Source organism: Archocentrus centrarchus, chromosome 15 (assembly GCF_007364275.1).
Source record: "Archocentrus centrarchus isolate MPI-CPG fArcCen1 chromosome 15, fArcCen1, whole genome shotgun sequence".
NCBI classification, from domain to species: Eukaryota; Metazoa; Chordata; class Actinopteri; order Cichliformes; family Cichlidae; genus Archocentrus; species Archocentrus centrarchus.
Window position 1 is genome coordinate 21,027,109 of NC_044360.1, and position 26,146 is coordinate 21,053,254.

The window sequence follows — 26,146 nt, forward strand, 5'->3', positions numbered from 1 at the left end:
TTTTAACTTTTTTTCACCCTGATGAGTATCAGCAGCTCCTTTGTAGTGCCATGATTCACTTCCTCTAACATGTATTGTGAGGATCAGACTTTGATAGATCCCTGTTGTCGTGCTGTTTAAATAAAAACAGGGCGCCCACTCACAGCTGAAAGTCATTCTACTAATGACTTACTTTCAAATTAACTGCCAATCCTAAACGTTCACATGCTTGCCCCTAATAAAATTTCAATATTTTTCTCTGTAACAAAATAACTGAGTCTGATATTTTATCCATTATCTCATTTTTTGTTTAATTTGAAATCTCGTTATCTACTTTTAGAACTTTTAGGTTATATTTATGCAGAAATTTTTTAAATGGCTCGAGGACTGTTGATTGAACAGTCCATTCTGGCACTTTCACATAGCTAACAGTTCCATGTAGTACACCATGTATACTATGTAGTTACTAGTGTAGTACATGAATTTAAATGAGTGTGTAATCCAAAAAGGAGGAGTGTCAGCACAGGCTTCTCCAGCCATTCTAATAAATCCATTAAAGCAGTCAAAGGTGTAGCTGCTAAAGCTCAGTCAAAGCCTGAAAAGCAACATTATTCTAATAGTTGACTCAATGCTCCTGTTAGAAGACATGTAACTGCTTATTTGCAGCATTGTCTGTAATTTCTAAATTATGCTTTATGCTTTTTGTATGTTTTTTCATGAAAGTTTCTCTCCGCTGTGCATGACCTTCTTGGTGTGAAGTGATTCACAGCATGGTGTTTAGTATGAAGATGTGGGCAGATTCAAGTCCACTTGCATAAATTAGTCCAGTTCCCTCCCTGTCATTTTTTTTTTTTCCTACAGGGTTAGTGGTGCTTGACCCTGTTCTCAGTCGATAGGCTTGCAGAGAATGCAGGAGTCTTGATCAACAGTACTGGGCAGTACCCTCTCTAGGGATGTGCATGTGTGAGTGTGGTTTTTACACACAGAAACTGTTGCTGCTCTGCTGACATGGGTCACAGTGGCATCGTGGAGAAGCAGGATGAGAAAGATGTAAAACTGGGGTCAGGGTCACTGACAGCAGAGGAGAGTCAGCTAACAATGCTGGTGACACGGAGCTTTTTGTTTGACACGCTAGCATAAATGGGATTGGGGATGGCTTCTGTGTTGTCTTTCTGGATGTAAGTTGTTGTAAAAGTCCATTAGTGTAGCAAGAGCTGTGTTGTATTTTGCTGCATTTATCCATTACATTTAATTCTCCATCTCCCAGGTTGACGTGGCACCCAGTCAAAAGAGTTTACAAAGGGAAAAACAAACAGAAGCATCCTGCCTAAGAAATCATGGATACAGCAAGTGGACAGCCATGTCAAACACTGCATTTGCAGGCTCAGTTACAGTTTATAACTAACCAAGACACTTTACTGTAGAAAGTCTCTAGTATCTCATATTTCCTGTTCAGAAATGTATGAGTCAACATAAAATCACTTTATGCCAAAGTGCACGCTACTGCAGCTTGAGCAGAGTTGACTTTCTATCGAATTTGATTTTTACAATGTAATTTTTTTCCCTTCCTTTATGTGTAAGTGACAGTCAGTGATGTTGGTGCTATTTACAGTTTCACTGAAAGGGTGTTATGTTGCCTCCAAGTATGTGTGCACTCATATTTTTATACCTCTCCTCACATAAATTGCATTCAAGCTGCACAGCCTGATCACTTCTACTGGGTACGTCTATACAATCTAAATACAAACTGGTAGAACAGCTCAGCCACATATTCAGTCTTTCAATGCCTCTGCTTTTCCATGCCTCTATATATACTCAGAGCCATTTTGTTGGTAAACCTTGCTCGTACTGGTGCTAGAAACATTCCTCAGAGATTTTGGTCCATACTGACATGCGAGCATTGCACAGTTGCTGTGGATTTGTTGGCTGCACATTCAAGATTTGAATCTCCCGTTCCACCACATCCCAAATGTGTTCTGTTGGATTAATGTCTGTTTACTGTGGAGGTCATTTGACAACAGTGAGCTCACTGTTATGTTTAAGAAACCAGTCTGAAATTATTTGAGCTTTGTGATAAGGTGTGTTATCCTGCTGGAAGCAGCTATTGTTAATGGGTACACTGTTATCATAAAGGGATGGACATGGTCAGCAACAATACTCAGGTAGGCTGTGACATTTAAATGATGTGCAGTGGGTACTAAGGGACCAAAGAAAATATCCCCCACACCATTACACCACCAGCAACAGCAGTCTAAACCCTTGATACAAGGCAGGATGGATTCATGCATTCATGTTGTTTACATGAAATTCTAACCCTACATCTGAATATTGCAGCCAAAATCAAGAATCATCACCCCAGGCAATGTATTTCCAATCTTTGATTGTCCAGTTTTGGTAAATTGTAGCCTTAGTTTTCTGTTCTGAACTGACTGAGTGGCACCCGGTGTGGTCTTCTGCTACTGTAGCCCATCTGCTACATTTGATATGTCATGTTCATCGATGCTCTTCTGCATCCCATGGTTGTAATGGGTGGTTATTTGAATAATTGTTGTCTTCCAATCAGCTTAAAGCAGTTTGGCCATTCTCTTCTGACTTCTGGCATCAACGAGGGGTTTTCATCCAGAAATCAGTGGATATCTTCTCTTTTTTGAATCACTTTCTGTAAACCCTGGAGTCAATTTTGTGGGAAAATCCCAGTAGATCAGCAGTTTCTAAAATACTCAGACTAGCCCATGTGGCACCAACAGCCATGCCACATTCAAAGTCCCTCAAATCACCTTTCTTCCTCATTTTGATGCTCAGTTTGAACTTCAGCAGGTCATCTTGACAATTGATTTGAAGCTAGCCTCTAGTGTTTTTCTCCACATTCCCACTGAGTTCTTGATGAAGGCTCTTTAGATCCTGTAGTCAGTCCAGGAGGTCAGGAGGGTGGTCAGTCTGGTCTTACAGTCTCGAGTGACTGTTCTATCTACCAGTAACTGGTGTTTTGCTCCTCTGGTATCTCTGCCAATTCCTTTCCCGCTCATGTATTGAGCCATGTGCCTGTTCATCTTAGCCACTATGATGCCTGACAGGAGTTTCCATGTTGTAATCAGGCAGGTTATTGGCCGGTAGTTGGATGGGACCGGTTCCTTCCGGGGATCCTTGGGGTTTAGGACTCTCTGGCCTTTGGTCAGCTATTCCAGAACCATCTTATCCATTAGCAGCTGGTTCATTTGTGCTGCACATTTGTGCTGCACTGCATGAGTGCAGTTAGCTTGTTCAGCCAGTAGGTGTGAATCATGTCAGGACCTGGTGCTGTCCAACTCTTCATATTTGAGATTCTTTCTTAGATGTCTGCCTCTATGGTGGTTACTGGATCCTGTTCAGCGAGGTTGCTGTGGTGTGTACTTAGATCCACCAGCCACTGAGCATTGTTGTTGTGTATCGCATCCTTCTCCCATATGCTCTTCCAGTATTGTTCCATGTCCAGCCTTGGTGGGGCTGTTCTCATATTGTTCCCCTGCCATTGAGAGTACACCTTGGATGGTTTAGTGGAAAACATCTGGTTTATTCTCCTGGCTTCTGTAAGAATTACAGCCATTTACACAGTCTCCCATTTTCATAGGTTCAAAATTAATGGGACAAACTAACATGAATTTAAATATATAGACTCTTTTTAATATTTGGATGAAAAAACTTTGCAGTCAATGTCTGCCTGAAGTCTAGAACCCATGGACATCATCACTGTCTTTCCTTCCTCAAGTTATTCTTCTAGACCTTTACTTCAGCCACCTACAGTAGCTGCTTGTTTGTGGGTCTCTGCATTCAGTTTTGTATTTAATAATGGAAAAGCTGCTCTTGGGTTGAGATCAGGCAATTGATTTGACTGTTGAAGAATATCCCATTTCTTTACCTTGAGAAACTCTTGGGTTGCTTTTGCAGTTTGCTTTGGGTCATTATCCATTTGCACTTTGAGCTGTAATCAGTTTTGCAGTATTTGGCTGAATCTAAGCAGAGAGTATAGGCCTGTACACTGTACAATTCATCCTGGTGTCTTGATCGGTGTCTTGATATCATCAATAAACACTTGTCACCCAGTTTCAGTGGCACCCATACATGCCCATTCCATAACATTACCTCCACCATATCATGCGCTGTTTCTCTCCTTCTTCATCATTTTCTCTTCCCATCATTCTGGCATAAGTTAACCGTGGTTTCATTTGTACAAACATTTTCTTCCACAACTGTGCAGGTTCTTTTAGATGTTTTCTGGCAAATCTAATCTCTTGATTGTAACCAGTGGTTTTCACCCTCTGTATTTCCATTCATAAAGATATCTCTTGATTGTAGATTTTGGCACTGACACATCTGCTTCCTCAAAAATGTTCTCGACTTGGTAAAATGTTTTTGAGGTTGTATTTCTTGAACATGTGTGTTCTTTCAGGCCTTTTGGTGTTCATTCTTTTTAGCAGTGCACCAGATCTGACCAGATCTTAAGTTTTATTTGGGTTTTTCAGCCTAATGATGAACACTTATTTGGGCCTCATATTTAAAATTACAGTGAAAAGCTATAAAAAACAAATTCAACACTTTGAATCAACTTCAGCTATTATGTGTGCTTCATTTGTCATGAAATAACACGGGACCAAGCCTCACCTGCTCAGACGAAACCACTTGTCAGTCATTAATTTTGACCCTCTGAAAATGGGGGACTGTTATGAAAATGTCTGTAATTCTTAAACATTAATGCCAAAAAAAAAAAAAAATCCTTAAAGCCGCTTGAATTAATGTTGAAAGTCTGGGAAATACTTTCAGCTTACTTCCGGTACTTATACTTACCAAGGGGCAAACACTGCTCCGATTCTCTGAATAACAAATCTGAATTCATATTTTTGTCATTGTAAGGATCCATTGAGAGTGTGGGAGAGAGAGAGAGAGAGTAAACTTTTAATATATTTTGAGGAAAAATCATTTTTAAACGGAAGACAGAAATAAATAAACGTTTTAATTAGTCTAACTCACAAAAGATAATTCAAAACTTACAGTCCACATGCTATTGCAAACGGATTAGGTGGACATGAGCGACAGCGTGACTTCAGCACATCACTTTTAATACTAACATTTGTCGGAGCTTTTACGATTCCCCCACCCACTAAACGTCACCTCTCTGTGGCTGAGCTGTTAAAGACAGTTTCGCCTGTGCTTCACTTTGTTGGGTCTTCCATGCAGAGCGTAACTCGCAATTAAAAAGAGCGCCTCGAGTGGGCACTGGAAGTGGAAGCTCGCTGAAAGCGCGCCTTATTTCGCCTTTCTTCCCTCTGTACCAGCATGAAACTGTGCGACTTTCCCGGAGAGGTGTTTTATTTTAAACTTTGAGAAGCTTGTACATATTGCTTAAAACCCGTAGTGAGTGGCACACATGGCTTCGCGGGCGGTCTGGCTCCTGTTTGCGCTGTCCGGTGTCCTGAATGCGCGCTCCTGCTGCGCTTATACCTGTCCGGCCATCTGCCAGTGCACCGCCGACTCGTTTCAGTGCAGCAGAGACACTCAGCTGGCCTCCCGGACAGGACCAACATCCGTGCTTCGACTGTAAGTAACCCAACTTTATGCTCTCCTGTCGATGCAAGTCTAGTCTAAAGTCCCCGTAATCCACCTGCAGAGGGTCTGTGCCATTTTATATGAATTCACCAGTGCCCTTCTACTACTTTATTAACTTTTTTCTCTTTTTTTTTTTTTTTTAGATTTATTGTCTCTGACCCCTCACTTACTTGTATATCTTCCCCTTCCTGTAATATTTCTCCAAGGACGTATTTATAATAGACATAATTTTGAAGGATAACCTAAAGAGATGGTTTTGTATTTTCTCATTTTCTTTTATACTTAGCAGTATAAATGTGGATTTAACTGCCTATGACTTTTGCAGAAGGCTCACTCATCTGCCCTTGAAAAGAGTTCCCACTCATGCCTTCAAGGAGCTGATCAACATAACAATAATGTAAGTTTTTCCTTCTCTCATACATAAGCTTTATGGAAGGAGAAATGTATATTCATTTATCTTAATGAAGGACTAGATCAGGATTAGTTCTACATACAACTTTTTACTTCAAAATTACTCCTGTTTTTTTGCTTGGAATTAAAATAAAATCTTTTTGATTAATTCGCATATCGGGTAATAAACAGATGTTTGCATGTTTACCAGGTTTGTAGAGGCTAATTTGGGAAAAAGTGAACATGTGTTTGACTCTTTGTTATTTCCTAACATAATTACTTCACTTTGATCTGTTGCTGTTGAGTTTACTACATGTACCAGGTTGAGAGGAAACATCTTTCCAGTCGCTACTAATTTAAAGGGTTCAGCCACATGCTTGTCATTATGTTTCAAACAGGTATTTAAGGACAGATTTAGAGTTGCATACAAAGTTCCCAGTGTCCTGTTTTTATCAAAAGTTGATGTTTTAATATAGTACAAATGATTGCAAAGAAAATATACTACAAATTGTGCTGATTTCAAATGACTTCCAAGCTAATTCAGCCCAAGAGCAGACAATTTGGTGCACAAAGAACTGCACTTCTCCTAGGGCCCTTATTGGTGTGAAAGTGCATGCATCTACAATTATATAGTAAAAATCTATTCAGCATTGGAGGAAAAACCCATTGATGTACAAAAACAATGTTAGAGGAAAAGTACAGTTTGCACAAACAAAGACGAGGCCTTTTAACATGCTCTGTAGAGACTAATCAAAGCTAGCAGTTTGCCCAGAGTAAATGTAAACATATTCTTTGCTGTCTCAGGGACTGGCCAACATCCAGTCATTAATTCAACTGTTAATTTTGCATCTCATCAAATAGTGCTTAAAGACAAAATGATGCAGTTGAACCTATTGACAACACAAAAAAAAAGAGGGGGGCGGGGGGTGGGGTGGGGGCGTGAATCAGTCAGTCAACAAAAAAAGCTCAGATTTGGATCCCACTGTTAAGAGAGTAGCGGTCAATTATCCAAAGGAGATTTTTCTTCTAAAAGAGAACAGTAGCTTCTAACAGGTATGCTACTTTTTCTGCAGTAGAGAAAGTCTGTTGATATTTGTTGAATGATGACTAAAAAAAAAAAACTTATTTTCCTTGTAGCCTTGTTCAGCTGTAACACCTTTATTGGTAGGCTCTGTTTCAAAGATAATCAAATAAGCATTTATATATATATATATATATATATATATATATATATATATATATATATATATATATATATATATGGGTGGATAGAAGAATAGAGGTTCTCATTTCCTTCCAGAGGAGGGAATTCATTTCTCATCAGTTAGGTCTCAACTTGATCACATTTACAGCTAAACACTCAATATTAAAGCTGTGGCATTATCCTGAGTTGCTCACAGACTGAGGTTTAATTACTTATTACACAGCAGTCAGATGAGCAGGTATATAATGTTTTTAGCTGCTGATGAGAGCCCTTAGTGGGTGAGCAGGTTTGTGTTGAGGGTGTTTGACTTTGCTCTGCTGCTCAGGGACAAGTCTTATCTGTCTCAGATACATAAAGTACTCACATGTGATAGGTTCATGTTCAACTTAACCTCTATTGCAAAATATTGCAGTTTTAGGTGATAAAATACATTTGAGTTTGAGTGAAGTTAGTCGTAAAACCTGTAAAAACCCATGTCAAGGCGGAATGGCACGAGGACCTCCGTGTGCTTTGTCACTGATTGATGCATCCTTGAAATCACAGCCCCACTTCACATTAGATGATCATGAGCAAAGGCTTTTTCTGTGCTGTAAGCAGTAATTACGACACTATACATAATGCAATCAGGAGAGGGGATAAAGGAAAACAAAGAATATGCGGTACAGATGGAGTCCTTTAATTGTTTTTCGGCTTGAAATGGAAGCCGAGCGACGTTATTTTAAGAAAAGCACTGGCTGATTACAGTAGGGCCGCAGAGTAAAATGATGATTACAAAAGGAAGATGGAGAGTGTCTCGTAAAATAATTCAGCCATCAGAAAACAAAGTGTTCAAGGACAAATCAGGAAGACTTGTTGACTTTGTTTGTTTCGGAACGCTTTTGTTTTGTCCTGCTTTTTAAAGATCTTCACTCAGTCTTCTTGGCCTAGATGCATCACTGATGTATGTCTGAAGCTTTTGGTGGTAATTTTGTTTCACCCTATCAATCAACTCTGTCCCATTTCTAACAGTGCTTGTGTCACTTTGTGTAACTAAAAATATTGTTAATATGTTGATGGATGTAAAGCCATTTTTTTTGTGTGTGTGTTACAGTGAGATCTCCCAGAGCGACTGCATCACACATATACAGACACATGCCTTCCTCTCCCTCCACAGCCTGGCACAAATGTAAGTCACACTTTACCCTGCACCACATGTCCCATTCAAATATGATGAAAGCAATTACTCATTAGAGCAGCTGGTATATGATTTGCATTTCCTTTAGGTTTCACAGGATTAGTCTGTCATTATGAAGCGGCGTGTTTAATCCTTGACTTTTTGAGCTGCTGACGTATGAATGAGGTTGTTTTTTTTTTTCATTGCTTGTTTGTTGACAGCCACTGACAACAAAATTGTGATTACTGATATGTTCCCTATAGCTCAGTGCAGAACATCAACAGTCTGAGGTTTATTGAAAAAGGCGCCTTCACTGACCTGCCCAAGCTGGAATATTTGTAAGTCATTTGGTTTTTATATGCACGTTTCATCTAAACTTAGCAGGTGGTTAAATCTTAACCTCTTCTCAGACATGAGATGCATATCATTGCTGGCTTTAGCTATCTGCCAAAGCGACTAAGAGCAAAGCTTGTGCCTGTGCTGCACAGTGCTGCAGCAAGTGGCATAAAAGCACCATTAACAAATGGATTAATGTTATTGCAAACCAAAATTATACTGCATACATGTTAGTGCTGTTTGCAGCAGTGAGCCGAGCAATTCTCAAAGATGCAGGAGAGAAAGATGCAGCTCTTGCCTATGCCATGTTGAAAGTGATACATAAATGTTACAAAGCCTGAAGTAGATGTGACTTGGGTGCTAGTTCAGACTGTTATCTACAGTTCAATATTATTCAGATTTGAGTGTTGCGAGGAACATTAATGAAGCCAGCAATACCACAGATCCCATGCCTAAAAAGAACTTTGTATGACTCTACAGCACTGCGCAAAAGTCACCCCCATTTCTTTATATTTTACTTCCAAGGAGCCAGACTTTCATGCATTTTTAAGTGTCTTAAGAAGTAGTTCTCCAGGCTTTTTAGAAGATCTTTTAAAGTCTGCAGCTGCTTTTTCACTCATTTTCAGTCCAGTCCCTGTACCTGATCATTTACAGTGGACTTTATTAGTTATTTATTTATTTTTGTTAACCCACTTAACACTGACCTGTGACTTTTTCAAGCATAAAAAGGCACCCAACTCAAGGGATGAACCTGTGTTGTGTTCAAACATAACAGACAACTTAGCAAAGGACCAATTTCAGTTTTTATTTTTAAGCATTTTAGTAGCAGTCTGTCACAAAAACACATCATTTGTTCCCATTTTTTTAGGTGAATCTACAAAAAAATGCCAAAGCCAACACAGTTTGACAGGTAAAAATAATAGTGGCCCAACTGTGAGTGTCTACTGCCATCTTTAAAATACGGTGGAGGCTCTGCAGTCAAAATTGGGGATCTTGTCTAAATTGATGAAATAATGAATGCAGAAGTACCATCAAATTTCAGTCCGCCATGCAATACCATCTGGAAAGCCTCTGATTGGCTATTGCTTCATTTTTCAGCATGACAATGACCCCAAACTCACTGTCAATGCAGTAAAAGCATACCTGGATAGAAAAATGCACAATGGAACACTATCAGTCATGGATTGGCCTCCCCAGAGCCCGGACCTCAACATTATTGAAGCAGTGTGGGATCATCTGGACAGAGAACAAAACAAAAGGCAGCCAGTATCCAAAGAAGAGCTTTGAATCTCCATCAAGAAGCCTGGAGAACTATTCCTGAAGACTGCTTAAAGAGATGACAAGAAAGCTGCCTCAGAGAGTTCAGGCTGTGCTGAAGAATAAAGGCGGTCATAGCAAATACTGACTTTCAAGCTTGTTAGAATTAGATACTGTATTTCCATTTATGTTTGCACATGATTCAATAATTCAGTCCCAATTTTCTATCAAAATACAAGGAAATGAAGGTGGCTGTAGATGTTTGTGTGGCACTGTACATTTTCTGTGGATTTCAGGTTCATAAAATTTATAGAAGTTGCAAATGAGTAGGCTTGAGTTCTGAATGTTGAATTCAATGACTCGATACCCTGACATTTTCTTTAGCATTCATTTGAGGGTGTTTTGGGTGAAATGTCTTCACAACTGCTGGTTTAGATTGACACACACACGTTTACTCGGTTTTGTTCCTAATGCATCGAACAGCATCATAATGCCTAACTTCATGTGCAAATATCTAATAACATTCCCTCTGTCGTATCCTCATTAGCAAATGTTAGCTTAGCTAAGATTGTGAACATGGTAAACACTATACCTGCTAAGCATCAGGCTTGTTAGCATCCTTGCAAAGGTGCACACCTACACACAGGTTGTAGGCTCAACTGAAGCAGAATCAACATTTACAAAACAAACAAGAAGAAAAAGAATCCACTTGACCTGCTGGAGACTCCTGCAGAAGCACATTCACTCCTACAGTATCACAAACAAAACAAAGCAAATAGGTCGCACAGCAGGGGCAAAAAAAAAAAAAATACGTGTTGTGGTAACTGCACTGTTAGCACTGAAAATAATTCTACTATAGTCCAATTTAAAAAGTTGTGTTTCAAGGAAAGCAGGAAGAAAGTTTGGTCTTTGTTCAATCCCGATGACTTCCAAGCAGGAGTCGGATAATTGTTTAGTTTTTCATGGTGGGTGACCAGGCTTTTAAGACATTGCTCAAATATTACTGTCCAAAAGGCAACTGCAAGGTCAGTGTAACTGCTGGCAGGTGAATTTCTATCCAGATCAGACTACTTACTATGTGACAGGGAAAAGAGTGTTATTCACAATGCAGCACAGATGGCTGAATATGAAACCGTAAAGAGAAACTACAGAAGCTTTGTTTTGTCATTATTTGTGTACATTTCCTTTTATCGAGGTTTTAAGATAGAGGAGGCGTGGGAGGGTAGAAAATGTTGCTGCTGTCAGAATTATGGTTAAGAGGTGAACAAGATACAAACACATTAAATGTTTGGGGGGGGGGTATCTCATATGCCCACAACTGACTATGGAAATACATAATGGAATTACAAAATCCAGCATTTTGAGTCTTTAATTTTGACTTGTTTAATTTTACGAGTTTTCGCTTTGTAAGGCTGAACACAATACAGCTGCATATTAGAGCATTTGTCTGTAATGTTCATACAGCCCTACTTTGGAGTGATTTTTATTATGACACTTTCCTGTTACCTACAAAACACCATTACACTTTTTTCTTGAATCTTGAAGCTCTTATGACCTCTATTATGCTTTGTGATTACAATTCTATACAATAAAAGGTCAATATGGAGATATTTTTCATTTATTTGGCATTCACTGCTGCAAATTAAATGCAAGGAAACTTGTCTAAGGTCATGGGCAGAAAGTGATATGTTTTCTAGAAGAGTCTTCTCAAATGTTGCAATAAGCAGCTCTCCTTCGTCTTTTTTTTTTTTTTTTTTTTTTGGCTTTGAAGATTTGCTCTTATCTGCTCACGATCATCTGTCTCTGCCACTTGTCATCACAGGAGCATCTCTAACACTGGCATTGCACACTTCCCAGACTTCACAACTATCTCTTCCCTGTCGTCAAATATTATCCTGTAAGTAATCCTGTTTTAAAAATAGTGTCTTTCCAAACTGGATTAGCGTCTTTCTGCATGTTGCAAAACTGCGGGTGCCTCGCGTCATAGCCCTGTTTGTTCCGAGCCCAGTTTGACTTTTATTCTGTCAATGCCACCAACTCTGCCACAAATCCTTCAACTCTGTCACACTTCATCATACTGCTTTTTTCTTCTATGAATATACTTTTTTTTTTTCTAACTGATAATTAAACCCAACAGCCTGAGTGAGTGTTATCTTCTCTGTGTGCAGAGAGATGGCAGACAACATGGAAATCGACATCATTCCTGCCAATTCCTTCCAGGGTATCACAGAGGAGTATGTTGACATGTGAGTAAGGGAACTAAAGTCTGATTTTTTTTTACCACATCAAAGCTAAGAGCAACTATTTTGTCACCGATTCTTAGAAATGTTACTTGATGCATATGTATAAGCCTCTGCAATTTCATGTTCATTTATCTGACCTTGGTGATAGGTGCTTCTGACAGCTAAATAAAGTCATAGCATTGTGTCCTTGACAGGAACCTGGTTAGAAACGGCTTCAAGGAAATCAAATCACATGCATTCAATGGAACCAAGCTCAACACGCTGTAAGCACTTTGATCATCAATATTTAAGCTAACAACAACACGTTAGCTAGGCAGTATGTTGTTGGTGAGTGCGGTGTTCAGATCGAGGGCTTTCCTTTTTCCAATCTTGAAAACTGAATGTACTAGTAAACAAACACAATGTAAGACTAAACAAAGATTAGGTTCCCTTGTTTTCTTTGCCCCAGTAATGCTGAGTGTTGTTGTTGATGAGATATGCACATGCACCCTTATTATAAAAGCGGTGCTTATCATCATCAGTGTGAAGTTGAGAAAACCAAAAGTTTTGTTTGAGAAACTACAGTTTGGGCTTGATGTTGCATGTATTATACTGTCTCTATGTCTTCTGTAGAATTTTGAGAGACAACTGCTATCTCAGTAACATTCAAGAAGATGCTTTTGAAGGAGCCACAGGTCCAGCTGTTCTGTAAGTAATTTAAGTACATAAACCTTTCTATATGCAGATCTGTAGTCACAGTCCCACAGAAAATTATCTCCAAAGACTGTCGCTGAGCTTTAAAGTGTCTTTCAGCTCATTATTTTTGGTACATTATTTTGGAATGACAGCAACTCAGCCATGAAGTGGGAGGCCACGTAAAATCATAGAGTGGGGTCAGCGGATGCTGAGGCACATAGCGTGCAGAGGTCATCAACTTTCTGCAGAGTCAATCGCTACAGAGCTCCAAACTTCACGTGGCCTTCAGATTATGTCAAGAACAGTGTGTAGAGAGCTTCATGGAATGGGTTTCCAAAGCTGCGCAGCTGCATCCAAGCCTTACGTCACCAAGCGCAATGCAAAGTGTTGGATGCAGTAGTGTAAAGCACGGTGCCACTGGACTCTAGAGCAGTGGAAACATGTTCTCTGGAGTGACAAATCACAAGGTCACACGAGTCTGGGTTTGGTGGTTGCCAGGAGAACGGTACTTGTCTGACTGCATTGTGCCAAGTGTAAAGTTTGGTGGAGGGGGGGCGGATTATGGTGTGGAGTTGTATTCAGGAGTTGGGCTCAGCCCCTTAGTTCCAGTGAAAGGAAATCTTAATGCTTCAGCATACCAAGACATTTTGGACAATTTCATGCTCCCAAATTTGTGGGAATAGTTTGGGGATGGCCCCTTCCTGTTCCAACATGACTGCACACCAGTGCACAAAGCAGGTCCATAAAGACATAGATGAGCGAGTTTGGTGTGGAAGAACTTGACTGGCCTGCACAGAGCCCTGACCTCAACCCGACGGAACATCTTTGGGATGAATTAGCGCGAAGACTGTGAGCCAGGCCTTCTTGTCCGACATCATTGTCTGACCTCACAAATGCACTTCTGGAATAATGGTCAAATATTCCCATAAACACTCCTAAACCTTGTGGAAAGCCTTCCCAGTGGAGTTGAAGATGTTATAGCTGCAAAGGGTGGGCCAACATCATATTATTAAGAATGGGTTCATATGCGTGTGAAGGTGAATGAGTGAATAATTTTTGCAATGCAGTGCATCTTTAAGTCCCCTTTCCCTGTGAAAGCAGTGAAATTGCATAAAAACTTCAAAATTGTACTTGAGTTAGTGTATTTACTTTTTAATACTGTTTTAAATCAACAGAATTAAACAGAATTAAAGTGATTATATTTCAGCTAGGTCACAAAGCAAGATTGATATTCATAACAATATTTTATTGTATAAACATTAGAGTAGTGACAGTCTGTCTGTGTAAACAACCAACAAGGCAGGCAGGACTGCTGAATACTGATTAGCGAGCAAATAGCTAAATCTGTGGTGCATGCAGCTTGCAAGGTCTCTGATTGTAACCAACTGTGTGAGGCAGATGAAGAAAAAAAACTGCTTGCTTTTGAATTAGTACTTACAGGTGTAACCCGGTTAGAAAATGTGTTTGGTTTGGTTTAAAAGCGATTGTTCAAATCCAGTTAATATTAAATGTTTCAGTTAAAAACTGTTATTTATGTAATGAAAGGTTTAAATACATTTAATACTGTAATTTGTTTGTTTGGTTATCTTTTAAAAATGTGAAGTGTGACAAAGAACTGTTTGAACCAGCATTTATGGGGTTAATGCGTGAGTAAGAGAGGGCAGAGGGAGTGTCAAGAGTAAGAGAGGGAGAGAGAAGGAGAGGAGCTAAGAAGGAGTGTGTCGAAACAGGACAGAAGCGAGTTTTAAGGCTAAGTACACAGAAGCGGGGATTCTTGTGTTTCTTATGGGACTGTCTGCTCGACAATCTGTCGTTAGAGCACAAGTTCTTCCTGTTGCGAGGACGAGAGGGATGGCCAATTCTTCTGTCAAAGACTGTGTATGACTGTGGCCCGTATGCTAATGTTAGCCCGAGCGTTAGCGCGTGTGCTACGGCTAAGCTAACGAGCTTGATAGCAGTGAGTCAGCACACTACAAGTGTACAGACTGTTTGCATATAGTTGGACTAACCCAGTTGAACTGTGTGAGAGGGGAAAGACTGTTTTCAGACCGTGAACGGAGTAAATATCCTGCTCGAGGATTGACAGAGCCTCATCTGTACCTGTTCTGGAAGCGAGGTGAGCGAGGAGACGGTGGACTCTGCTGTGCCGGTGAGGTGAGAAGGGTCTGCTTCAGAGCAATTACCTGACTGTTGGATTACAGACCAGCATCCAAAATACTAAGGTACCACCCATTTATTTTGGCTCATTAACGAGTGAAACGGCCATTGTGTTTTGGGCCTCCACGTACACTAGCCACGAACCAGGCCTGCAACGTTTTATTTGGTTTTAAGTAATTTTGAGTTTGCCGGCTTTAGGTGTGTGTGTATGTGGGCCCACATATGATATTGGTTGTGACTTTATACAAAGGGGTTCGAGTCAGTTAAATGTTGAAGACCGTTTAATGTAATTGTATTTGTTTTTTCTATCTTTTGATCAAAACTAATAGTTTTAAGTAAATCTGTTCATATTGTTTCTTAAAACTTGAGTGCCATGTGTTTGTTTATAGCTTATAGATAAATAGAAACCATTTCATCTGAAAAGTGTGTTTACAGGTTTTTTGATTAAAACTCTTGGAGAGACAGAAACCCTTAAAGGTGAGTTTTAAAAAGTGTGTTTCGAAAGGTTTTATTGGTACTGTGTAACCTAAATCCAAGGCTTAAATTGACACTGACTTAATCAGGGTTAAAACATAGTGAATATAGCATAAGAACCCAAAAGCCCTACCCCTATTAATATTTCTATTTACGGGGAGCGCTACATAAAATGGAGGCACCGCTGGGATGAGTCTTGGATTTCTCAGCTAAACTAAGTCTAAGCTAAATTGCAAAGCTCACTTACAGATATTTATAAAATGGATAAAACTGAATTAGTGTCAGAGCTAAAGAGCTGGTGCCGTGGTGAGGGTGTCGATGAGACTCATGCGCTGATGACCTTCGTCCCAGAAGAAGTGGAGATCAGTGTCATTGAAGAAACCCTTCAAACTATCAAGTCACTTGGACGGGTGCGTGTCCGTGGGAGGAACTTTTGTGCTAGACTAAATTGTCGGATGGTCTTGTGCGAGAGTAGAGAGACTATTAAGGAAGGGAGTGTTCCTCCTGAAGTGGTCCCTAGTGATGGTGGAGAGGCATGGCCTATTATCATCATAAGAGAAGTGGAGGCAGCTGCTGATACGTTTAATAGTAAACTAAAGGGCTTGCTGCAGGCTGAAGGAAAAACAATGGAGGACCTAAAATCCTTATGCCCTAGTGCATCCCCGCCCACAAGCTCCACTGAATCTATCCTTCGTGTTGTTGGTGATTTGTTGGAGAAGACCACAAAACCAGCTGATGGTGGGAGCTATTGCCGACTACGCATGTTCTCAGGAGCTCTGCCAACCCCGCCAGGTGAGGAACCGTTTGACCATTGGCTAGAGCAAGCATGGATTATGGTGGAGGAGTCCGAGTGCTCTGACAGGGAGAAAAGACGCAGGCTGATGGGAAGCCTAAAAGGGCCCGCGCTAGAAATCATAAAAGCAGTGCGGCATGCCAACCCCGATGCCACCCCAAAAGAGTGTTTGGATGCCCTTGAAAGTGCGTTTGGAAGTGCGGAGTCTGGGGATGATCTCTATTTTGCCTTCCGATTGATGCAACAGCAACAAGGAGAGAAATTATCAGATTTCCTCAAACGTTTAGAGCGGCTACTAGCTAAGGTGATTCAAAAAGGAGGCCTCCCTGCTAGCGACATGGATAAAGCACGACTTGAGCAACTGCTAAGGGGTGCTATTGCCTCAGACTTAATGCTGATCCAGCTGCGATTGAGAGAAAGGAAAAAAGCACCACCAAACTTTCTGCAGCTTCTGACTGAGATTCGCACTGAAGAGGAGTACGAAGCATCCAGAAAGAAGCTCAGCACCTCAGTACACCAAGTACAGGCTAATCTTGAAGTGGACACAAAGCAAACTGAGATTCAGAAATTAAAGGCTGAAATCAAAGAACTTAAGTCAATGTTTGCATCAGTAGCAACCAAACCAGTTCACGTCAGAGATGAGTACACAGAGGCTACACCTGTAAGTACATCTTTTGGTCCAGAGAACAGGCCCAATGCGGAGCTGAATGCCTTAAAAAAACAAGTGAGACGATTGAAACAGAAAGCTAACAACAAGAAGTCAGAACATCCTGCTTTAGTTTCAGCCATGGAGATTTCTGGACCTGCTACACATGCTCAGAAAACACAGTCGAAAAGGTCAGAGGATAATTTCTGCTATCGCTGTGGAGAAAATGGACATTTTGCTACAAAGTGTCGAAACCCTGAAAATCAGGCCAAGGTCATCAAAAAGCTAATCCACGCTTTAAAGGTGACAAAAGGGAAAGGCGACATCCCCATTAGTGAAGTTAACTGTGGGGCAAAGAAAAGTGCTGTTACCACACTACAGCAGGTGGACATTCCTGAAGGTCTGATTGGCCCACCCAGTATAGTGCCTGTAAAAGTAAATGGAAATTCCTGTGATGCCTTGCTAGATAGTGGCTCTCAAGTCACCATCATCTTTGAGTCTTGGTATCAAACTCACCTGTCTGATGTCCCAATTCACCCAGTATCTGGTCTAGCCCTGTGGGGGCTAAGTGAATCAACACTCAGCTATCCTTACCGTGGGTATGTGGTGGTTGATTTCGAATATCCAGCAAAAATTTCTGGAGCCAACCAGACTGTTACAGTTCTTGCTCTTATTTGCCCCCAGCCTCGAACTGCAGATCAGACTCCTGTTATTGTGGGGACCAATGCCAGTCACATCAGACGTCTTGTGCAGCAATGCAGGGACAATGGCATTGACATCACCCAGACATTGGGCATACAAGTATCTTGTAAAGACACAGAGCTAATACTTCCTGGTATGGCGACAGCCTTTGAAGTGGAGGATGATGTTGGCTGTGTGACATGGCAAGGCCCTGGCCCACTGACTCTGCCCCCTGGTGGAGACTGCAGAGCAGTCTGCAAAGTCGAGTACAAGCACCACATCGACCATGAAATCCTGATGGTTGACGCCTCTCCTGAAGCGCCACTCCCAGGTGGTGTACTACTTCAGCCTATGGTAGTGCCTAGCGAGGAAGTGAACATTAACCATTTTAGGATCTGGGTTCGGAATGAGTCCTTGACTGAGACCGTCCTACCCGTGGGAACCGTCATTGGACATATGTATCTGACAGATGAAGTCACTTCTCTCACTCCTTCCAAGTCAGCTGCCACAGAGTTTGACGCTGATCTGATCAATTTCGGAGACTCACCTGTGTCGGAGGAGTGGAAGGAGAGACTCCGGCAAAAGTTATCGACAAGGTCCCAGGTGTTCTCTCTAAATGAGCTTGATGTTGGACTAGCAAAGGGAGTAGAGCACACGATCCGGATGTCAGATCCACGGCCGTTCAGGGAGCGCTCACGTCGCCTAGCTCCAGCTGACATAGAAGATGTGAGAAAGCACCTCCGAGAACTGCTGCGTGCTGGCATCATCAAAGAGTCCCGTAGCCCTTATGCATCTCCGATCGTGATTGTTCGCAAAAAGAATGGAGCCATACGGATGTGTATCGACTACCGGTTGTTGAACAGCCGAACCATCCCCGATCAGTACACAACACCTTGCATAGATGATGTGCTGGACTCAATGAACGGGAGCAAATGGTTCTCTGTACTTGATCTAAGGAGTGGCTATTACCAAATAGCAATGGCTGAGGAAGACAAGGAAAAGACGGCATTCATCTGCCCACTGGGGTTCTTCCAGTTTGAGCGGATGCCACAAGGGATAACCGGAGCCCCAGCCACCTTCCAACGTTTGATGGAGAAGGCGGTGGGTGACATGAATCTGCTTGAGGTCCTCGTCTACCTTGATGACCTGATTGTATTTGGCAGAACGTTGGAAGAGCATGAGGAGAGACTCCTGAAAGTTCTGGATCGTCTGGCAGAAGTTGGACTGAAGATCTCAGTCGACAAATGCCAGTTCTGCCAGCCAAAGGTAAAATACCTTGGACACATTGTATCGGCTGATGGTGTATCGCCTGACCCAGCCAAAATAGAAGCAGTTACAAACTGGCCACCGCCTACTCACCTGAAAGCTCTCCAATCTTTCTTAGGGTTCTGTGGCTATTACCGACGATTCATAGCCAACTACGCAGCCATCGTCAGGCCGTTGTCAGACCTAACCAAAGGCTATGCCCCAACCCAGATGGGCAAGAAGCAAGACAAAGCTCATACCAAGACTTACCTTAAGACGTCTGAGCCATTTGGCGACAGGTGGGATCAGTCTTGCACAGAGGCATTCCACAAGATTATTTTCTGCCTCACTCATGCACCGGTCTTGGCTTTTGCAGATCCCAACAAGCCGTACATCTTGCATGTAGATGCCAGCTTAAAAGGGCTTGGAGCAGTTCTCTATCAGGAGCACAGAGAGGGTCTGAGGCCTGTGGCTTTCGCCAGTAGGAAGCTTACGTCATCAGAGAAGAACTACCCCATTCACCAGTTGGAGTTTCTGTCCCTTAAGTGGGCTGTCGTGGATAAATTCCATGATTATTTGTATGGGGCCAAGTTCACGGTACGTACAGACAACAACCCCCTCACGTACATACTCTCAACAGCAAAGCTCAGTGCGGTAGGGCACAGATGGCTCTCTGCCTTATCCACCTATGACTTTGAGGTACAGTACCGACCAGGCAGACACAACATAGATGCCGATCTGCTCTCAAGGAACATGCCTGATGAGAGTGCTGAGGATTGGGAGACCATACCTCAGACTGGTGTGAAGTCCATCTGCAAACGAATCTGCATCCATGGGACTACCAGCAATCCGACAAGATATGTGGACCAGTTGGGAGCCTCTCCTGATTGTGTTCCAGACATATACGCTTTCCCAATGCACCTGGAGTTGCAATCACTAGGACAAATGTCAAAGCAGGAGCTGATAAAAGCTCAGGAAGAGGATGAAGTCATGAGATCTGTCATCCAAGCAGTAAAAGGTGGCAAATGGTCTAAGGAGAATGACTCCAGTCCAGAATGGTCTTTTTTCAAAAAAGAGATGGGGAAACTGATGATGAAAGATGGGTTACTCCACCGATTAAGTAAACGATCTTCTGGAGAAGAACTCATTCAACTCGTTTTACCAAGGGAGTTCAGAGGAGTTGTGCTGAAGGCCACTCATGATGATCTTGGACACCTTGGTATAGACAGAACTACAGACCTGCTGAGGACCAGGTTTTTCTGGCCTAAACTAGCACATGATGTTGAACAGTACATAAAGAACTGCGGAGAGTGCATCACTCGAAAGACCCCAAGTCATCGAGCAGCACCATTACATCATATCACGAGCAGTGGACCAATGGACCTGGTATGCATTGACTTCCTGTCCTTGGAACCAGATTCCGCAGGCATAAGCAATGTATTAGTAGTGACTGACCACTTTACACGCTATGCTCAAGCTTTTCCAAGTAGGAATCAAAAAGCACAGACAGTGGCGAAGATCCTAGTGGACAAATACTTCATACATTATGGCCTACCAGCAAGAATACATTCCGATCAGGGAAGAGATTTTGAGAGTCAGTTAATCAAAGAGCTCTTGAACATGATGGGAATTCGGAAATCACGGACCACACCGTATCACCCTCAGGGAGACCCGCAGCCCGAGAGATTCAACAGAACTCTTCTATCCATGCTGGGAACCCTGGGCTCTGAGAAGAAACGGCAGTGGAGCAAACACATTGGGTACTTGGTTCACGCTTACAATAGTACCAAGTGTGATGCCACAGGCTACTCGCCCTATTTTTTAATGTTCGGCAGAGAAGCAAGACTTCCTGTAGACTTGTGCTTTGGAACCTCTCCCGATGGCAAAGCTGAGGGTGGCCATTCACGCTACGTGGCTAAGTTGAAAGATGACTTGCAGAGTGCTTACAAGCTTGCCTCTGAAGCTGCCTATAAGACACATGAAAGGAACAAAAGGCTGTGTGATAAAAGAGTGGGATTCCAGACACTGGATATCGGTGACCGTGTGTTGCTGAGAAATTTAGGATTGAAGGGGAAACATAAGCTGGAGAGTCGATGGAGTCCTATACCATATGTAGTGATGGGGAAGATGCCCAACCTACCAGTGTATAAAGTGAAACCTGAAGATGGAGGAGGACCAGTCAAGACCCTACATCGTGATCATCTCTTGCCGATTGGACAACGGGTGAGAATGCCGATGGGAGAGACTGAGGACGTTTCCCATGTCCAAACAACGACAAGACCTAAGACACACAGGAGATCAAAGAAAGCCTCGCCTGAAGCTCAGGAAATTCTTCAAAAGTTGCAGGAGAGTGAAGATTCCTCTTCAGATGTGGAGTATTATGGTCCTGAGAAACATTACAGTACTCTCCTGAAAGAAATCCTGCAAAAGGAAAGAGAAACTGCGAGACCATCAGACCCCATCCAGGATGACAGCTGGGAGGAGGAAACCCACAGCATGGATGAAGATGGCGATCAAGATTCAGTTCCTGAGGAAGAAAGAGACCCAGAGTCTGATAACCCTTGCCACAGTGAAGCTCAAATTTCTAGCCCAGAAATGGTTAGCAAACCTGTAGCTCGTCCAAAAAGAACAGTGAAACCAGTCATCAGATTAACTTATGATGAGCCTGGTATGTCAAAAGACAAGCCGATCACCATAGTGCATAGAGGTGTTATCATTAAGATTGGCCAGAGCTAATTGAATGTAGCTAATGCACCCTTTACCTCGAGCTTATTTTAAAAGTTGAGTACATTTTGTTTGATGAGGACATCAAAACCATTTAGATGGGGGAGGGTGTAACCCGGTTAGAAAATGTGTTTGGTTTGGTTTAAAAGCGATTGTTCAAATCCAGTTAATATTAAATGTTTCAGTTAAAAACTGTTATTTATGTAATGAAAGGTTTAAATACATTTAATACTGTGATTTGTTTGTTTGGTTATCTTTTAAAAATGTGAAGTGTGACAAAGAACTGTTTGAACCAGCATTTATGGGGTTAATGCGTGAGTAAGAGAGGGCAGAGGGAGTGTCAAGAGTAAGAGAGGGAGAGAGAAGGAGAGGAGCTAAGAAGGAGTGTGTCGAAACAGGACAGAAGCGAGTTTTAAGGCTAAGTACACAGAAGCGGGGATTCTTGTGTTTCTTATGGGACTGTCTGCTCGACAATCTGTCGTTAGAGCACAAGTTCTTCCTGTTGCGAGGACGAGAGGGGTGGCCAATTCTTCTGTCAAAGACTGTGTATGACTGTGGCCCGTATGCTAATGTTAGCCCGAGCGTTAGCGCGTGTGCTACGGCTAAGCTAACGAGCTTGATAGCAGTGAGTCAGCACACTACAAGTGTACAGACTGTTTGCATATAGTTGGACGAACCCAGTTGAACTGTGTGAGAGGGGAAAGACTGTTTTCAGACCGTGAACGGAGTAAATACCCTGCTCGAGGATTGACAGAGCCTCATCTGTACCTGTTCTGGAAGCGAGGTGAGCGAGGAGACGGTGGACTCTGCTGTGCCGGTGAGGTGAGAAGGATCTGCTTCAGAGCAATTACCTGACTGTTGGATTACAGACCAGCATCCAAAATACTAAGGTACCACCCATTTATTTTGGCTCATTAACGAGTGAAACGGCCATTGTGTTTTGGGCCTCCACGTACACTAGCCACGAACCAGGCCTGCAACGTTTTATTTGGTTTTAAGTAATTTTGAGTTTGCCGGCTTTAGGTGTGTGTGTATGTGGGCCCACATATGATATTGGTTGTGACTTTATACAAAGGGGTTCGAGTCAGTTAAATGTTGAAGACCGTTTAATGTAATTGTATTTGTTTTTTCTATCTTTTGATCAAAACTAATAGTTTTAAGTAAATCTGTTCATATTGTTTCTTAAAACTTGAGTGCCGTGTGTTTGTTTATAGCTTATAGATAAATAGAAACCATTTCATCTGAAAAGTGTGTTTACAGGTTTTTTGATTAAAACTCTTGGAGAGACAGAAACCCTTAAAGGTGAGTTTTAAAAAGTGTGTTTCGAAAGGTTTTATTGGTACTGTGTAACCTAAATCCAAGGCTTAAATTGACACTGACTTAATCAGGGTTAAAACATAGTGAATATAGCATAAGAACCCAAAAGCCCTACCCCTATTAATATTTCTATTTACGGGGAGCGCTACACAGTATTCACTTACACAGGAAATTATAAGGGTCTTCCTTTTTCGTGAATTTTGCATCTTTTGGGTTCAAAAGATGCAAATTAAACGTAATGCAGTCAAATGAAGGAGGGAAGTAAATCCTGAATGTCTTTTTGCTAAAGATAAAAATGTATTCAGACTGTAATTGCAACCTCAGTTTTCTGCTTTGTTGTGAAACAGCATCTCTTCAGAGACAGCCTGATTTACTCATTGGCTGATAAATATGAAAATGAATTAGGGCTTTGTTGCCACAGTCTCCAGAACTCAGTGAACACCTGTGGATGATTCATTAAATTTGCCACAAAGCATGTCTTCCCACCATCAACAACAACAACAAATGGCTTCTCTCGTTGTCTCGAGTTGCTTTGTAGCCCTCAGCAGAGTTTAAATGACCCATGAAAGACAATAAGACAGGCGAAAGCTTTTCCAGTGCCTTCTAGTAGTTCAATAAATTTTAATCATAGTTGTTTTACTAATCTTCACCAAAATGCATGTCTGCATTTTCTCCGTGTGTGTTTCAGGGATGTTTCCTCTACGGCTCTGAGTTCCCTCCCCACTAATGGATTGAGGCAGGTTAGATTTCTGAAAGCCAGCCGTGCCTATGCTCTGAAGAGCCTCCCCCCACTGGAAAGCTTGGCTGAACTGCTGGAAGCTGAGCTCACCTACCCGAGCCACTGCTGTGCCTTCCACACATGGCGGCGGAAACAAAGGTAACCGACAGCTGCTCCCAGAGATTCGACAAATCCATTCACATCTGCATAAACAGTCACAGCTCTGTTTAGTGAATACAGATCATCACTGGGTGGGTAATTTGCTGTTGAGTTTGCTGATGTTTTGTTAAGGCTAACTTTTTTCTCTCTTTCTTTTAAAGGGAAAGTGCCTTAAAGAACTTGACAAAGTTTTGTGATCTCATAAACACAGAAATGTAAGTTGTGTCCCTACTCACTTATGTTTTGTTTCTCAAACCTTGAACCAGCTTCTAAACATTTTCTATGTGAAGATGTTTCCTTTGTCTGCCAGAACCCCAACAAAGTCAGTGTGTTTCATTTCCTTAAAAACACTCTAGGTCTAGGATGATCATTATAGGTGTCTTGCTGTCTCTAAGCATATCTGTTATTCTAGGATTTTTATGCCAATTTTAACATGTATTCTCCAGAGATCCGACAGCAGATGACATGAGCCTTATCAATGATATCAACTTTCAGTATCCAGACCTGGAATTTGACTGTCTCAACAACCCTTTTGTCAAATGCACTCCAGAGCCAGATGCTTTTAACCCTTGTGAGGACCTGCTGGGCTTTTCCTTCCTGCGCTGTCTCACCTGGATAATTATGGTTTTCGCTGTGGCTGGTAACCTGGCTGTTTTGGTCATCCTGCTAATTAGCCACCATAAGCTCACGGTCTCCAGATTCCTCATGTGTAACCTGGCCTTTGCTGACCTGTGCATGGGGCTTTATCTCATCCTAATTGCCTTCATGGACTACCACTCCCGTCACGAGTACTACAATCATGCCACAGACTGGCAGACTGGTCCTGGATGTGGCATAGCAGGGTTTCTGACTGTGTTTGCCAGTGAGCTATCGGTATACACACTGACTGTGATTAGCCTTGAACGCTGGCATACCATTACCAATGCCATGCATGTCAACAAGAGGCTGCGGCTGCATCATGTCACAGCCATGATGGTAGGAGGCTGGGCCTTCTCTCTGCTGGTTGCCCTGCTCCCTCTTGTGGGGGTCAGTAGTTACAGCAAAGTGAGCATCTGTCTGCCCATGGATATCGACACACTCAGCTCTCAGGTTTATGTGGTGGCTGTGCTCGTTCTCAATGTTGTTGCTTTCCTGGTGGTTTGTTACTGTTACATATGCATATATCTCAGTGTTCACAACCCAGAGCACTCCACCCGGCATGGAGACACCAAGATTGCCAAACGCATGGCTGTGCTCATTTTCACAGACTTCCTCTGCATGGCGCCGATCTCTTTTTTCGCCATCTCCGCAGCCCTGCGTATGCCCCTTATAACTGTGTCTCACTCGAAAATCCTGCTCATCCTTTTCTATCCTATCAACTCCCTCTGCAATCCTTTCTTGTACACCATCTTCACACGAGCGTTCAGGAAGGACGTATGCCTGTTGCTGAGTCGCTGTGGCTGCTGCCATACCCACGCTGACTTCTACAGGTCACAGACTCTGGGATCACACCTGACCTGCACCCAGAAAATGTCCAAACGAGAACCTCACTCATTTGGCTTTTATGCCTATCACATTAAGATGAAGGGTTGCCTTCTAAATAAGGGAACCACATGACCAACCACATGCAGGGCTGCATAATGAACTGAAAGGCAACATCTGCTGCCTTGCTAAAAATGTAGCATTTCTTCATAATGTCTCAATGAAAAGATTGTCAGTTGTGCACATGGCAAGCATCAGATCAGATTTGATCATGTTAAATTTGCAAACAGAATTGCATCAGACAGATATAACAGGTGGTGCAGCAACTATTTCTACATATGCATTGTGGTATATTAAAGCAGGCAGATGGAGCAAAGATGACAAAATAAGCTAATTTATTTGCAAAGCTACTCTCTACAGCTCATATTTTTAAAAAAAAAAATAGAAATTATTTATAGTTTTGTCTTTACAAGATTGTATTATAAAAATTCGAAACCTCAAAGTAAATGTAATTAAATGGAAGACTGATTTAGCTCAGCAATGAGTTTTGGTGCCACCTTTTGGTTTGTTGTACTCAGGACAGATTTGGACTGGAAAGTTTAAAGACTACAGACATGCAGGATCATCTCAGTTAAATCTGGAGCACAGATCAAATGAATGGCATTGATGTTCAAAATGTAAAAGACTTTTACATTTTAATGTTAATGTGTGCTTCTCTTCCCGCCCCCCCCCCCCCAAAAGAAATATTCAGTCTCATGTCAAATCTCCCTTTCTATACTTTTTTTACAACATACTTTGTATGATTTTTAATTTGGCTCTTAGGACTGAGGAGTGGGAATCAGAAATACTACTCTATAACTTTAACTTGTCTTAATCTTTGCAGAATTTTTTTTTTTTTTGTTGTATTTTCCTATATTTTCATGTCCATTGTATTTCTTTCTGAAATTTAGCATT

The 26,146-nt window shown here is 41.8% G+C and overlaps 1 protein-coding gene across 1 annotated transcript; it reads left to right on the forward strand.

Annotated features, from left to right (window-relative positions):
* Window positions 1-5,184: 5,184 nt before the first annotated feature.
* Window positions 5,185-25,923, forward strand: LOC115793545 (lutropin-choriogonadotropic hormone receptor). Its single transcript, XM_030748591.1, has 11 exons — window positions 5,185-5,550; window positions 5,885-5,956; window positions 8,244-8,318; window positions 8,570-8,644; window positions 11,722-11,796; window positions 12,068-12,145; window positions 12,337-12,405; window positions 12,755-12,829; window positions 23,543-23,731; window positions 23,893-23,946; window positions 24,178-25,923. The coding sequence occupies exons 1-11, from the start codon at window positions 5,381-5,383 to the stop codon at window positions 25,325-25,327; spliced, it is 2,082 nt and encodes a 693-aa protein (XP_030604451.1). The 5' UTR covers window positions 5,185-5,380; the 3' UTR covers window positions 25,328-25,923.
* The last annotated feature ends 223 nt before the right edge of the window (window positions 25,924-26,146 follow it).